General features: G+C 35.9%; 2 protein-coding genes across 3 annotated transcripts in view; one reads left to right on the forward strand and one right to left on the reverse strand.

Annotated features, from left to right (window-relative positions):
• The window catches only part of arhgap35a (Rho GTPase activating protein 35a), an 83,577-nt gene extending 78,798 nt beyond the window's left edge, over positions 1-4,779 (reverse strand). Inside the window, exon 1 of one of the 2 annotated variants that reach the window (XM_059533441.1) lies at positions 3,929-4,779. The gene's annotated coding sequence lies outside the window, so the exon portion shown is untranslated. The remainder of the gene's footprint in view (positions 1-3,928) is intronic. The other variant, XM_059533442.1, reaches the window with a different exon arrangement.
• Positions 4,780-7,164: 2,385 nt separating this feature from the next.
• On the forward strand, positions 7,165-12,632 carry ap2s1 (adaptor related protein complex 2 subunit sigma 1). Its single transcript, XM_059533448.1, has 5 exons — positions 7,165-7,326; positions 7,826-7,975; positions 8,215-8,328; positions 10,512-10,571; positions 12,111-12,632. Exons 1-5 carry the CDS (start codon positions 7,324-7,326, stop codon positions 12,210-12,212), a joined length of 429 nt encoding a protein of 142 aa, XP_059389431.1. The 5' UTR covers positions 7,165-7,323; the 3' UTR covers positions 12,213-12,632.
• Positions 12,633-16,396: the final 3,764 nt, after the last annotated feature.

Genomic DNA, 16,396 nt, shown 5'->3' on the forward strand with positions numbered 1-16,396 from the left:
TGTTAACAAGTTATCGGGATGTTTTAAGAAAGTGTTCGACAAGAAAAAATAAGCTATAAGCTAAGCTAAAAGAAAGCTTAACTTAAAGAAAGTAGCTAGTTATCTTAAATTGGACATCGCTGATCCAATTATAAACAGAGCACCGATTTGATTTTGTAAATATTGCTTGATAAAGTGAAAACTATCGCACTAAATTCATACATAATTACTAAAATAGGTTTGCTACTAAAAATCGGCATCATTTTAAAACTAGCAATGCTACTACAGAGAAACATAGCTTTGCTATTTGCAGTAATGCTATACAGCGAACACTGTTTCAGGGTGGTTGCTAAGGCTAAAGGTTTGTTTAAATCCCAACCCTACGAGTATGAGTAATAGTGATAGTGACGCTTGCCTTAGCAAGCACAACTAATTATTTAGTCGTGTGTGTCATGCTAAACTCAAGGAGAAAATGGAGCTGGGAAAATAAATGAGAAGGTTTAAATTAGCAATCAGCCTATCTGCAAAGTTTGCCAAGTGGACAGGTCTTATGGGCCAGACATTTGGCAGATGAACATTGGCTAGCACTGAAGACACAGCAAAAGGGCTTAGATGCATCACAGATGCTTCTGTTTGTGCAAATCACATATATTAGCAATGGTGGAAAGCATTTAGAGTCCAGCAAATGTCCCTATTAATACTAATGTCAGGTACAAATGAGTAAATATCACTCTTAATCTACCGCTGCGGCTCCAAATAGCACATGCGGTGCCTAGATGGACTGCATAGATGGTGACTGCTCACGTCAGCTGAAATATATATGTGAGATAAGGTGAGCGGGGCTGAGGAATGAGAGATTAAAGTCTCATAAGCCCATGCCGTTTATCAAGAGTTTCCATCGGCCGGCTCAAAATGTTTGTGAATTTCTGGAAAGGAAAGCCGCTCCTACAACAGTTTGCAATCACATCTCTCTCCGAGTTCTGTCTACCTGTTCAAAGTTACCGAGACAAGAAACAACAAATCAATTTCTGCACTGAATTCCAAACTCACCCAAAAATAACAATTTGGTCTTCATTCATTCATACGCTCTCATGTTGTTGCAAACATTCTTGTGTGCAGCACAAAAGCAGCTATATTGCAGAATGTCCAGGCTGCTCTTTACCATACAATGAAAGTATGTAACCATACAGGTTTGGAACGACATGAGGGTGAGTAAATGACAAAATTATCATTTTTTGGAGATCTAGCTTCTTAAAAATATTCACCGTGAAACCATCAACAACTTCAACTATTAACCTTTACTCCGAGCACATGCAACAAGAGGAGAAACACGGCAGAAGCGCTTCAAGAGTTTGATTACACTGAATCCTCCTGCATTCTTCACATTTCAGCTAAGGGGCTCGGAGGGGTCATGGGGTCTGCATTCAGAAATTAAAGATCATAGCAAAGAAGACATGCTCCGCTTGAACAATTTAGAGTCTATAATAGGAAAGCAGTATAACAAGTATGAGCTTTATAAAGCATGTACAGGAATACAAGCACATGCCATCCAAGTACACAGTTGCAATGTTTTAGAGGAATGTACTTCCTGCAAGCCTCTAAAAGAGAATCAATTGCCACTTCTGAAGAATATTTTAGAGGCAGAGAGCCCTCGTGAGTGATATTTATTCACAGACAATATGGTAAATGAACAGAATGTCTCATTTGTGCAATTCATCTGGTGCAAATATATTCTGTCATTAACTCACTTTCTTGTCGATCCAAACCTCTATGACTTACTTTCTTCCCCAGAACACAAAAATATGCTATTTTAAAAAATAATACGGTCCAAACAAACAACACTGGACCCCACTGGCTTTCATTTCAAACTATCCAACCCAAATTCACAAGAAAACGTACGCTAACCATTTGGTGAACTGTTTGGTGATGTTGATTTCGTATGAATTTGTACAAGATGTATGATTTATACAACGGGACACCAACAGAAGAAATGCAAAAATTAGATTGTACGAATTCACACAAATTTGCCACTAAATCACCAAAGCATAAAATAGCTATATGAATGGCAGTTGGATTGTGTTGAAATATCATCTTATGAGTTTCACGCAGAAGGAATAAAGTCAGGAATGGAATGACATGAGGGTGAGAAAACGGTGACAGCATTTTAATTTTAATCATTCTTTAAATGTCCTGTAAAAGTGCCAAATAAGACGTGAAATCAGTCCTTCTGCCAATACTCCGGTGGGAAAAGGCCCCAGAGTTTGACTGGACAGACATTCCAGCCCTTATCGTTCATTCCTGATTTGATGAACTTTCATCTGCATGACTTTATCTGAGGAATACCCACTCATTTTTACTCAACCAAGCATCGTCAACAAATTCCACACCGTCAGACTTGGGCACTCACTGATATTCTTGTGCATCTTCCAAACTACATCAAGTGTTCGCTATTAAGTTGTCAAGCGGGTTTATAAAACTATGCCCCTGATTGCAAGAAGTCAACACATCACTTAAAGGTTTCAGCTACACACATGACAGTTGGGCAGCAGCACTAATACACACCACTCCTCAAGCACACAACCACCAATTTTTAATATTTAAATCAATATGAACTGTGCCAGATAAAGTCTAGGCAGTAATTCACACCAGTCAGATAAAGAACAATCTGAAAATGAATTTTAAGCGCATTATCATGAGCATTGACAGTTCAATATATCAGCCAATGAGCCAAGTCAATTAAAAGACTATTTATTAATAGGATGTGTAGTAATTATGACATCTGGCTAATAACTGTACCCACTTAACAGATTTAAAAAAGGATGTATTATAAATACTAAGACTATACTAACTCAGATTCACTACAAGAAATAAATTAAATATAAAAAAATGACCACTACTTCTATTGTCAGCCATGCCAATAATCTCCAAGCATTGAACATTTGCCAATTAATGGCCTGAAAATATGGAGTTTGCTAGTTCCCTTTACATCACACAGTAACATCTGGGGTCTGAAAGCCCAGGGGTCTGAGTGGGTTATATCTTACTCAATCTGCTGTAACGTCAGAGCATGACTGTGTATAAACATTCATAGTGAACATAAAACAGATTCAAACTGTTTTTTTTTTTTTAATGAAAGTTCAATATATATAAACAGCTACCATTAACCATATTGAACTACCGTGCAATAATAGGTCAGGAATGGACCTCAAACCAGTTCTCCAGTTAAAATCAGAGAACAACAGTACTTTGTGTCAAAAGCAATGTTCCAAAAAAGCTCAAGATTAATAATAACCATTTTTACACATGCAACATTTTCTGATTCATGTCTACACTTCTGAATAAGTAATGCAAAATTTGGTTTAACAAACCAGAGTTTGGGTGTAATCCAATTACGGCATTCATGCTAAAGTTTATATGAGCCTTACATAAACAGAATATGATCAAACCCTGGATATTGTTGTGCATGTAAACATAGTCCACGTATCAGATTGGAGTCAAAGCGTCAGTGCTTTATTTGGCTGATGCCAGACATTCGTTCACCCGTTTCCATCTCGATTCACGGAAAACCTAGCAATAATTATATTTTTGGATTTGATTATCACAAACCAATTTAGGCTGCCAGAAATCAAATTGAAATATGTAAAGCATAAAGACTGCTCTGTAACCTTTGATTTACCACACATACAGCCTGACAGCTGTAAAGCTGGGTATCTGAGCATAGATATGAGAACATGTTTAGAGGCAAAGATGAACAAACTCCTGATCTGGGTGATGGAATAATAAACAGATTACAAAATATCACATGCAAACCCGTTTTAGCTAAATGTATCTATTTATATCTATATGCACAAATCCCCTCCAGACAAAGTAGCTCAATAAATAGCTCAAGCTTGCTTAAAGGATCCCATGGATTTAAGAAATGTATATGAAGGAAAAGAAAAAGACATACCACAGCATGCCTCCCTCTCTCTTCTCTTTCACTCCTGTATCTGCTCCAGCAGTGTAACCGGCTCAGAAACTGATCAAGATGAGGAATAACAATAATACTAGTCCAGCAGTAGTCCCATAAACCTCGGCGTTTCCCTTCCGCAGCTGTCCGAACGCGATGCAATCTCTTCTCTCAATGACTGATTGTATTCTGAAAGTTTTCAACAATCTGATTCGTGCTTCTCTTCCCAAACGCGTCTCAAAAGACAAAAAGCATCGAGGCAAACCCAGCCTGGAATATCAGATCCCTGTTTCTTGTTGGAAAGGAGGGGGCGTTGAAGAACAGAGAGAGAGGGAAAAACAGCTTTGTATCCTTGTGTCTTCCCTTGGGTTCACCACGTTGTTTTTGAGCACTTATAATTTCCTTTGTTGTGTCCAAAACATCCCGAGTCGCCCAGCCGTCAGCACGCGGTCTGCGCGGAACAGCGCAGGTCTCCAGCGGGAAGAAAGAGGACTTCTCCCAGCATACAGGCGAGATTCAGTGACGGAGCGCGTGTGAATGTGTGTGTTAATGTGTGTGTTTTTTTCAGCTTCCCAATAATGGCGGCCCTTCTCCCGTTCTCGGTCTCTCTCCTCCCTCCTCTGTAGTCTCGCGCATGGACACGATTACACCACACACACACACACGCGCGCGCGCGCGCGCGCTCAAACACACGCAGTAGGTATTATAACGCCAGGATAAGTATCTAAAGGTGCTGTCAGTCCGGTGGAATCAGGGTTTGTGTTATTGTTGTTGTTGTCTTAGAAAAACAAATAAGATGCTCGTCAGTAACAGTAACAAAAACTCTTCATATACAGAGGAGATGATATGGGACAGATGCCACAATGACTCAATTTTAGCAGGCTTTGAGTAAAAAGTCCATTTAGTGAGTTTAGGTTCAAGCAGTAGAATTGCTATCTGGAAAAAAAAAATAATAATAATATATATATATATATATATATATATATATATATATATATATATATATATATATATATATATATATATATATATATATATATATATATATATATATATATATATATATATATATATATATATACCAAACCTACCAATAATAACAAAAATAATAAATAAATAACATTAAAACAGAAAATGTAAAAATAAAGGCTGATTAATGATTTTGATCAAAACTAATAGTATATAGCCTATGTATTATAGAAATTATGCTTAAAATTAATTCTACCGTATTACAGAAATAATTCTAAACTATAAATCTAATCCGCATTTAATAGCAACATATAAATAAAATTACAATTAAATTAAAATTGGATGCTATAATAATATGCTATTTAATGGCAGATTCCATTGTGACAACTTACCCCAATGGTGGAAAGTGGAATATTAAATATAAGTGGAAGTGGAATATAACTTTCCCCAATTGTGGTATTTATTGGAATATTAAAAATGACAAGCGCTTTTCTATGACATTTTCGATTTAATGATTGACCCCATAATAATACGATATAATTTAATTTCCCATGACTCTCCACAAAGTTATTCTGAATTCTGCAAACGTTGTGCAGCCTTGTTACAATTTCCCGCTTTAAAAAAAACAAAAAACAGTTTTAAACTCTAAAAAAAATATGGATTTGTTTACACATACTCGTAATTGCCGTCAGCTTTATAGCTCTTAAAAAGTTATTTCCATTTCACTATCATATTGTGAGTCCAATCAGAGAGACTTGGGGTAAAAGTTTAATTAAAATGTTCACATGTCTGTTTTTATCTATAAATAGGCCTACAATATGCAGTGTGGTTTTAATACTACAGAAACAGAAGCTAAATCCAATTATTTGCAGTTAATCATAATAATATGTATCAAGACACAGTTCAAAAGAAAAGAAAAGAAAATGGAAAAAACAGCAGCCTTTCACAACAAACTGCATTTGGTGAAGTGAAGAAACTGCGAAGGTCTCAGCTCCCACCTCTAGACTGCAGCTGAAATATTTCTAAGTCCCAAGGGCCACCACATTCTTCGCTCTCACAGTTGTGCAATATCTCAACAATCAGAGCCCCAACCCCCTTCTGACTATGAGCAGAGACCCTGTCCAAGTTATCTGGATAGTGTTCTGCAGTAGACAAACGTACTACCCTTAAAAAAGCTGAAGTAGAACAGAGGTGTGGTGATGTAACACAGATCTTGTTCTCCGTTTTATATGTTGTATGCAGAAATATGGCAAGAAATGCGTAAAAGGCTGTGATGCATGAATTCAGACAGAACTCACTCTGCGGGGGTCATAGTCCAGATGCTATTGTTTGTGATGTGTATAGTCAAGCCATCGGAATGAGCTTCACAAAAAGACATTAATTAAAATGAGCAAAGATACACTCAAGCATTATCCCTTGTAATGTCTATCTTATATAAAAGTTAAAAACCAAACTAATAATAGCTAACATAAATAGCATTACTGTTAATACATTTTAATTAAATTAATTAATTACAATTAAATCTAGATTTAATAAAATGTGTGTGTGTGTGTGTGTGTATGTGTGTGTATGTATATATATATATATATATATATATATATATATATATATATATATATATATATATATATATATATAAAATAATATAATATTATATTGTATATTATTTATATTATATATATCTTATTAACATGGTCTGATAATTTTAATTAATACATTTTTGTATAATTTCGAAAGTGCAAACAGTTCTATCCACAATGTATTAACAATAATGTTATGCGTGTTTGTGTGCTTGTGTGTGTCTATATATATATATATATATATATATATATATGCGCGTGTGTGTTTGTGGATGTATGTATAGATAGATAGATAGATAGATAGATAGATAGATAGATAGATAGATAGATAGATAGATAGATAGATAGATGTCAAAATGTGGTAGAATTATATATATACATTTTTTGTAAGCTAGTATTTCCGTTGGGTATCCCTGGTTCTGTGAAGGTTGAAATCCCCTGGGGTCTATTTTTTGAGGTTTTCTATTAACTTTGAACTTTATTACGATAAGTATATGTTAATTTAGTTACTAGCCCAAGCAAAAGTCATATCAAACATCTATGTTCGTATTATCGTCAAATTTTACCTTTTAGTCATGTGCTATCGTTCAACCCCGGTGTAAGATTGTACTTGTAGTACGAAACGGAACATTCTCTTGATATCTAGTACGTTAACAGCTAGCTTACAAAACTACATTACCCATCATTCCTAGCACCAACGGCCTCTGCTGCTCACATCCTGTCCGGTGAAGATATCGGGCGGCTGCAGAACCAAACCTAGTCTGAGGCTGCTATATTTCGTAATTAAATCAATAAAACATTGATTGAAATAACTCAGACCACCGTGAACGATAAATAGAGAGCACAATGGTAAGTATAGATGCCTGTTTTTGCTTGTTACGATCTCTTATTTAGATCAGTTTGACTATGTGTGTTCTTTTCAGCTAACAGGCTAACGTTAGTGTGATACATGGCGATAAATTAACAACACGACCAAGGTCATCAATCAATCTATTTAGACATGCAGTATTGACTATAATATTCAGAAGGAAAAAATTAACCAGCCTTTCATCGTTTCTATTACGGGTTCAGAACAGGAAATAACGCTGAATGAATGAATGAAGCTAAATGCTCATGGCTAACGTTAGTTATTTGATGCAAGCTCTGTTTAATTTCTCTATTATATATCAATAATGTCTTTATATATAAACAATACAGTACATAATACATTCATAATGGCAACTGATGTATCGTTAGCTATTAAAATTGTTCAACGCATTGTCATTATTCATAAAAGAAGCATGTGACATGTAAGTAAATGATTTTGTGAGAATTAGCTCTGAACATTTATCCTGTTGTTCTTGTGCAGATCCGCTTTATCCTCATCCAGAACCGAGCAGGGAAGACCCGGCTGGCCAAGTGGTACATGCAGTTTGATGATGATGAGAAGCAGAAGCTGATTGAAGAAGTGCATGCCGTAGTGACAGTCCGTGATGCCAAACACACCAACTTTGTAGAGGTACAACACTTAGTTTTAACATGTTATATTTGCTGTGGTTCAGAGGATTACTCCGCATTATCCTTTGCATCAAAAAAGTACTAAGTATTACATTTCTGAAATATGATTATAATTTATATGGGATTGGTAAAAACGTCATCATAGATGTCAGGTGATGTTTTAAAGGTCTCTTCTAGGAAATGTACAAATCAAGATGTTTCTATCTGGTCTTACATATTATACATCGTTTTCCCCTTCAGTTCAGAAACTTCAAGATCATTTACAGGCGATACGCTGGCCTGTACTTCTGCATCTGTGTGGATGTGACGGACAATAACCTGGCTTACCTGGAAGCCATTCACAACTTTGTTGAGGTAATTGAGGAGCTGTCTTAAAGGAATAGTTCACCCAAAAATGACAATTAGCTGAAAATCTACTCACCCTTGGTCCTTGAGATTTGTTTCTTCATCTGAACAGATTTGGAGTAATGTGGTATTGCATAACTTGCTCACCAATGGATCCTCTGCAGTGAATGGGTGCCGTCAGAATGAGAGTCCAAACAGTTGATAAAAACATCACAATAATCCACAACCACTCCAGTCCATCAAGTAACATCTTGTGAAGAAAAAACTGAGTTTTTGTAATAAACAAATCCATCATTATGGTGTGGTAAACAATGACGAGAGAATGTTTTCACTGGAGAAATGGATAGAGGAATCGTATTTCAAGTTTTATTTGTTCATTATAAACATGCACTTAATACCTACACATTAACTGATGCACTGGAGTGGATTATTGTGATGTTTTTATCAGCTGTTTGGACTCTCATTCTGACGGCACCCATTCACTGCAGTGGATCCATTGGTGAGCAAGAGATGTAAAGCCAAATTTGATAATATTTAAAAGAATATATATATATATATATATATATATATATATATATATATATTTGGCTCCCACAAAAATAACATCTAATGTGTTTTGCTGCTCAGTTGAATGCACGAAATCCATAATTTAAAACCTCTCTTTATATGCACGTTTATTAAGCGTAAGTCAAAATGAGAAATGCAGACTCTTAAGGGAAGTGTAGGCTGTTAGCTTTGAGATATCAGGAGATTCACTTTAGTGATGGTTTTTAATGTTCAGCATGATCAATGTGCTCTGCGTTGGTTTTTAAAAGTGATTGCCTGCTTGTTCTTCTTCAAATAACACTAATATCAGCATAATCAAGCTCTTAGTCATTAAAAGAAATGCTGTCGATTAGGTCTGGGTGATGCATCTTGAGATGTATGTATTTGCTCTGAAATGGCTTTAAGGGTAATTTACCTCCAATCAGAAGAATCATTATTTTGACCAAACAGCCACAGCTATCAAGCGAATTCAAAATGTTTAACGCAAGCAGTAAAGTATGTTCAGACCAATCAAGTATGTCTTCCACGCTTTCATTTCTACTAAATGGAATCAAGTGAGAATCATTTTATTTTTGTGTCCCAGTACATCATAAACTCAGCAATATTTACGTGTATATTATTTAAAAGAAGATTTTAAAGCATTTAAAGATTTTAAAGCATTTTTCGGCGACCCGAATCATTTGAAATGAATCAGATTTTCCAGCTTGGATCATTTTGGCTATTGATATTTAAATCAGACATATTTGGCAAATGAGCAAGCACAAAACTGAACCACTGCCACAGGTTTAGGGAACTAAATGACTAAATTAAAGAAGTGCATTAAAATCTCTGGCATTATTTAATTGCTTTCTGTCGGCTTGTTGAAGTGCGCATGTGTGATATGTGACAGGAAGGGATCATAAGTGCAGCGCATCCAGACTGAGCGAGTGTTTGCAGTGAAGAAAGAAGGAAAAATATCACAAACCCAAAAAATGATGAAAATGTGTTCTCATCTCATGCAGCAGAAGTAGAGCTGGTTCAGTCAAAACGCTCCATGAGAGGATAATGCATGAGCTTATTTAACATCAGTGAAAACATATGCAACACTCGTAGTCAGATGTGCAAATGATTGTTTTGAAATCACTACAGGGAAATAACCTGATTTATTAATAATGTCATGTAAACATGCTCGATGAATAAATTGTTCTTAATAAATATGAGTGTCTTCTCCTAAACATTTCCAGTTAACACAGATTATTATAAAATGAGCTTTAGTGAGACATCTCATCAGGTAAGTAAAGGAGCGAAGGAGCATCACTTCTGTTAGCGTTATTTTCCACGTGGGTGAGAGACTACTGGAATGTGGGAAACCAGCAGCCAGGAGTTCAAGAACATTGTGACATGGATCCGAGGACTTCCTCTGACCCTCACTGTAAACAACCCCCCGTCATATCCCACATCACCCCAGCCCGAAGCAGCCCACTCTGCTGAATAACAAACAAAGGCCTGGGTCACAAGCCTAAAATGGTCAACAGCTAACAGCTGTCCCTGATTGTGCTGCTTCTTATTGAGGTGAACGATAGACTGTTGTGGTTAAGTGTATCCTGAGCAAATGTTGCTATGAATCGATTGGAAGCGATCTGTGTTTATTTTTCTTTTTTTCACAGGTTTTGAATGAGTATTTCCACAATGTGTGTGAATTAGACCTGGTCTTCAATTTCTACAAAGTAAGTGTAGAACTAACCCAACACATTTCTGTAAAAAAGCACGTGTATATGCATCTGTTATCTATATAGAGTTATTAGTATTAAAAGTTTTTTTTTTTTTATGTTCTTAAGATTTTCAAGGTGCTTATACTCACAAAATCTACATTTTATTTGGTTGAAAATAAAGCTAAGAAATGTGGAAAATGATAGTAATCTAAAATACATGTTTCTATTTCAATATTTTTTAAAATGTAATTTATTCCTCTGATCAAAGCTGAATTTCCAGCATAATTCCTCCAGTCTTCAGTGTCACATGATCCTTCAGAAATCATTCTAACATGTTTTTTTGCTGCTCAAGAAAAAAAAAAAATTATTATCCATATTGAAAACCGTTGTTCTGCTTAATATTTTTGTGGAAACCATGATACTTTTTCAGGATTATTTGATGAATCTAAAGTTTGAAAGCATTTATTTTTGTTGTAACATTATACATTTCTTTGTTACGTTTGATCAATTTAATGCATCCTTGAGAGAGAGAGATATACACATTTCAAAAAAATAAATACAAAAATAACTGACGTGATTTACCTTAAACAATCAAGAGGCCTTATTGTTTAGTTAAATGCTAGGTTGCATCTATCCGTGGAGTGTTTCAGCAAAAGGAACATTTAGAAAAAAGGCTCAAAACTAGTGAGAGAAAAAGATGTAATTAGCTCTGATTCAGCAGCAAATCAGCTCCATGGCAACAGGTATTTTATACATAATTACAACAGTCATACAATTAAGAACATCCACCGTCTGCCGCTGAAGGAAAACCATGAGCAATTATAGAAAAAAGAGTTGCCACAGTTAATTGCATTTGATTTCTCCTCCGCTAATTACCTGATGTATTTCTGATTCCGCCTACTGCATGAACGGTTTGGCCCACACGCTGATCCGATTTCAATTTTGTTAACCCTGTAAAGCCTGCTATGTGAAATAATAGTCGGAAAGATCTCATTTGAAATACAACAATTTATTGAAGATTTACACATGGTCAAACATTTTTGAGACCTCAGGCTTTTATGGCTTAAAGGAGAATATGAAGCTGATATCGGAGTAGGATAAAAAGCACGTTTTTATTCAGAGGCCCAAACTGAGGAGAAATATGCTGTTTAGTGCAGTTGCGGATATTAATATGGCCAAAAAGTATGAAATTCTTATTGCTTGTCATTTAAATGAGCGAGATCTTTATAATGGTATAACAAGACGACTTGCATAAAATGCACATAAATATCATTTCTAGTAAATAACTGCTATTTTATTACAGTAAGATATTGAAATATTTCGTTTCTGATCAATGCTCCGTTGTTTTTATTGCGGGAGCAAAACTTGTAATACAGTTAAATAAAATAATTGAGAGATTTACAAATAAGCATGATACATTTTAATGTATATTCATGTATATATATGGATAATCAAGTGAACTTAAGATGATTCAGTCCTGAGGTTATCTTGAAATATTACTAAGAATATTTGAGTATCAGTAACGAGGCAGTTTTGATCATGGGTGTGTTTCAGGTGTACACAGTGGTGGACGAGATGTTTCTGGCAGGAGAGATCAGAGAGACCAGCCAGACGAAGGTGCTCAAGCAGCTCCTCATGCTGCAGTCTTTGGAATAACGAGCCTGTCAATCAATCAGCCACCTATGCTGCAGGCTCCACCCATCTCCACAGGCTCCGCCCACCCTGCTGCAGCCAAGCCATATTATTCGCGTGAATGGAAGTCTTGCTGTAATACATCCACCAACATTTCACCCTTTCTTTAAACTCCATGTCCACGTTGAAGGATGTTGTTATTCTGTTCAAATTGCTATGTTTATTAAACCTCCCCGGTTATTGACCTATTTATTCATTGGCATAGCCAGAATTGAATACTTCAGCGATTTTATAGTACATTAGACTTCAATGTCTCGGAATAGCAACCTTTCCAAGTCCGTTCATTAACACTAACACAGATAATAGCATCACTTTGGCCAAAATCCGCCGTGGCTCAGAAGTTTCGGTCCTGTAAATTCAAAATCCATGGGCGGCACTACTGTGTATATATATATATATATATATATATATGTATATATATAAATAACTTGATTTTATCAAAATCCTCCCCAAACATGTCCAGCTAATTTAATGAAACATTCAAATCAAATGTTAACTATATCCAGTCAAAACCTGTGAAGATTGTTTTGTATTGTGTACATTATGCATCTATTTTATAGTAAATGTTATGAACTAACCAGTCATTCCAGGCATCTAAGCACTCTGTTTCTGCTTGTTTCAAGTCTGTTGGTTTTATGGAGAACTCGAGCCAGTGATTAGCGAGCGTTTTAGAGAACAAGGCTGAGTGGAAGAATGGGGGGGGGGGGGTGACAAAAGATGGTCTACCTTTAATTTCCCCTTTTGTGGCGGCGGTTCCCTCGCGCCAAGAGCTCTATGGCAACTGCTCAGCCTTGAAACGCTCCACTGCAGTTTCATTCATGAGTTGCTATGAGAATCAGTCTTTATTTTGTATGTGTATGTTTTATATTGTCTTTTATTTTCTATTCTGCCTTTAGTCCAAATTATTCTAGATCTGCCTATTTGTCCCTGAGAGATTCCGGAGTAAAAGTTGATGTAAGTTGTGTTACTGTCACGTGTGTGTTGCTGTCAGTGTATATATCCATACAGGTGAAATAAAGAAAATTAAAACTGTATTTCATATAAGCATATTGCGTTGAGCAATTGAGAACAATTGAGTGTTCTGAGATTATTATTTTTTTGATGTGCTATACTGCCATCTATCGGAGACTGACGAGTATGCAAATATTTGACGAAGTAATTAGTTACCAGTAATGTATTTTAGCCTCTGATTATAAAGGGAACGAGCGAATGTAAAACGCACATTAAATAAATTCATTAATATGTGCCGATAGTTTAATAAACTAAGTTAAGGCACATACAAACAGCACAATGACGAGTTACCATTACAGGTGCCTCTCAATAAATTAGAATGGCATGGAAAAGTTTATTTCAGTAATTCTACTCAAATTGTGAAACTTGGCTCACATTTACCAAAAACCCACCAATTCACAACAATTCTTCATGAGACCTAAAAAAAAAGTGAATTGTTGGCCTTCTGGAGAGTGTGTTCATTTACTGTACATGTACTCAATACTTGGTAGGGGCTCCTTTTGCTTTAATTACTGGCTCAATTCAGCGTGGCATGAAGGTGATCAGTTTTTGGCACTGCTGAGGTGGTATGGAAGCCCAGGTTTCTTTTACAGTGGCCTTCAGCTCATCTGCATTGTTTGGTCTCTTATTTCTCATCTTCCTCATGACAATACCCCATAGATTCTCTCTGGGGTTCAGGTCTGATGAGTTTGCTGGCCAGTCAAGCACACCAACATCAGGGTCATGGCCAAATCCTGCTGGAAAATGAAATCATCATCTTCATAAAGCTGGTCAGCAGAAGGATGCATGAAGTGCTCCAAAATTTCTTGGTAAACGGCTGCAGTGACTTTGGTTTCCAAAAAACACAATGGACCAACACCAGCAGATGACATTGCACCCCACATCATCACAAACTTAACACTGGACTTCAAGCAACTTGGGTTATGAGCTTCACCGTTCCTCCAGACTCTAGGACCTTCGTATCCAAATTAAATACAAAACTTGCTCTCATCTGAAAAGAGGACTTTGGACAACTGGGTAACCGTCCAGTTCTTCTTCTCCTTAGCCCAGGTAAGATGCCTCTGATCTTGTCTGTGGTTCAGAAGTGGCTTAACGAGGAATACGACAACTGTAGCCAAATTCCTTGACACTTCTGTGTGCCTTGACTCAAGCCTCAGTCCATTCCTTGTGAAGTTCAACAAAATTCTTGAATCGATTTTGCTTGACAATCCTCATAAGGCTGTGGTTTTCTCAGTTGGTTGTGAATCATCTTCTTCCACACTTTTTCCTTCCACTCAACTTTCTATTAGATACAGCACTCTGTGAACAGCCAGCTTCTTTGGCAATGAATGTTTGTGGCTTACCGTCCTTATGAAGGGTGTCAATGATTGTCTTCTGGAAAACTGTCAGATCAGCAGTCTTCCCCATGATTGTGTAGCCTAGTGAACCAAACTGAGAGACCATTTTGAAGACTCAGGAAACCTTTTCAGGTGTTCTGAGTTGATTAGCTGATTGGCATGTCACCATATTCTAATTTGTTGTGATAGTAAATACAATCAATCCCGCTGACATCTGCAGGTGAGAAGAGGAGATTGTGAAGAATGGGAGAAGTGCACAGTGTGGAAAATATATATAAATTAAAAAAATAACATTTTCTAATAACCTCAACCTCGTTTAGCAGGAGCGACGCAAATTTAATTAAGGAACAAGTTGTCAATTTAATAATTAAAACACAACAGTTTAAATAAATGTTTTTAAATGGTTACATTGTTGTTGAACTGTTTAATTCACTAAAATGTTAAAGCAATAAAATTAATTTTTAAATGTCACTATAAAATACAGGTAGTTTGTGAGATTTATAAAAAATGCCAATTACAAACTAAAGATTTATTAAACAGTTTTAACATTTAACACCATCAATTAGACATTCTATAGGTCTTTTTATTGTAGGAAAATGTACACCTTAAGTCGTGTCTACACTGACTGCAAAAAAAAAAAAAAAAGTGTTATGATCAAACTCGCTCTTTAAAATGGAAGACCTGAATTTTAAATGTGCAATGGTATAATTATGTAAAAATGTAAGATTACGATAATTAGTTTTTAACTAGTGACAGAAATATTTTAAAACTAAAATGTATTATTAAAATATAGAAACATTTCACAAACAAACTTCTTTATTACATTTAAGGCTGTATTACTTAATAATAATCAAAAATAAGAATTACTACCATTTTTTATTTTATTTTACGCTTTTATCTTAAATCTTCTCAAAACCAGATTAAGTAGATTGTAGACCAGACCTTCAACTAGTCTTTAATGCTCTATACCAGTATAACATTCACAAAGCAATTAGTAACTGTTATGTTTTGGTGGCTAATTTGTATGAAATATTATGTTTTGATAGAATTTGCACAAGGCCTAATGACCGTCATGCTTGCTTTCTTTCATTCCGAAATCATGTTTCCATCCAAATCAAATTATATCACCACATCTTAAAATAGCTAGACTTTCTCATGAGACAGGGTTAGGGATATTTTAATTTCTTGTAACTGTCGCGTTTTATGCATCTGCCACCTAGAGATAATTGGATTCTAATTTAAATAATTTTTTAAAGAACAAAAAGGTGACACACAAAAACAGAGACTAGGAAAAACGACATTCTCATAACATAAAAAACAAGCAAACTTTAATTATAACCTTAATCTTTAAAATGAACAAGCACCCCTCCCCCAAACACTCCGATAAACATATTCAATCTTATTTACAGCATAGATGATTCAGATATACAGTATTTATGAATGAACCAATCACACTGCTTACTAAGCAACAACTGGTTTTATGCAGTACTTTTGAACTACTCTTCAAACACACTCCATATTGATATTTGGTTATGAACTGCTACCAAACTCCACTACAACAGCCACTGAATTTCATCTGGCTCAGGAAGTGGAGCTGTTCTAAAGGCCTGTCACATTAGCCAAATTTTGTGGGCAAAAAAGAAACACTGATGGATGTCAATACCACAAAATCTGTGAAGGAACTTTTTGTGCCCTTACACAAAGTCCCCACAAAGTGGGAAGTCGTGGCCTAATGGTTAGAGAGTCGGACTCCCAATCGAAAGGTTGTGAGTTCGAGTCCCGGGCCGGCATGTACAGTTC

This window comes from Carassius carassius, chromosome 41 (genome assembly GCF_963082965.1).
Source record: "Carassius carassius chromosome 41, fCarCar2.1, whole genome shotgun sequence".
NCBI classification, from domain to species: Eukaryota; Metazoa; Chordata; class Actinopteri; order Cypriniformes; family Cyprinidae; genus Carassius; species Carassius carassius.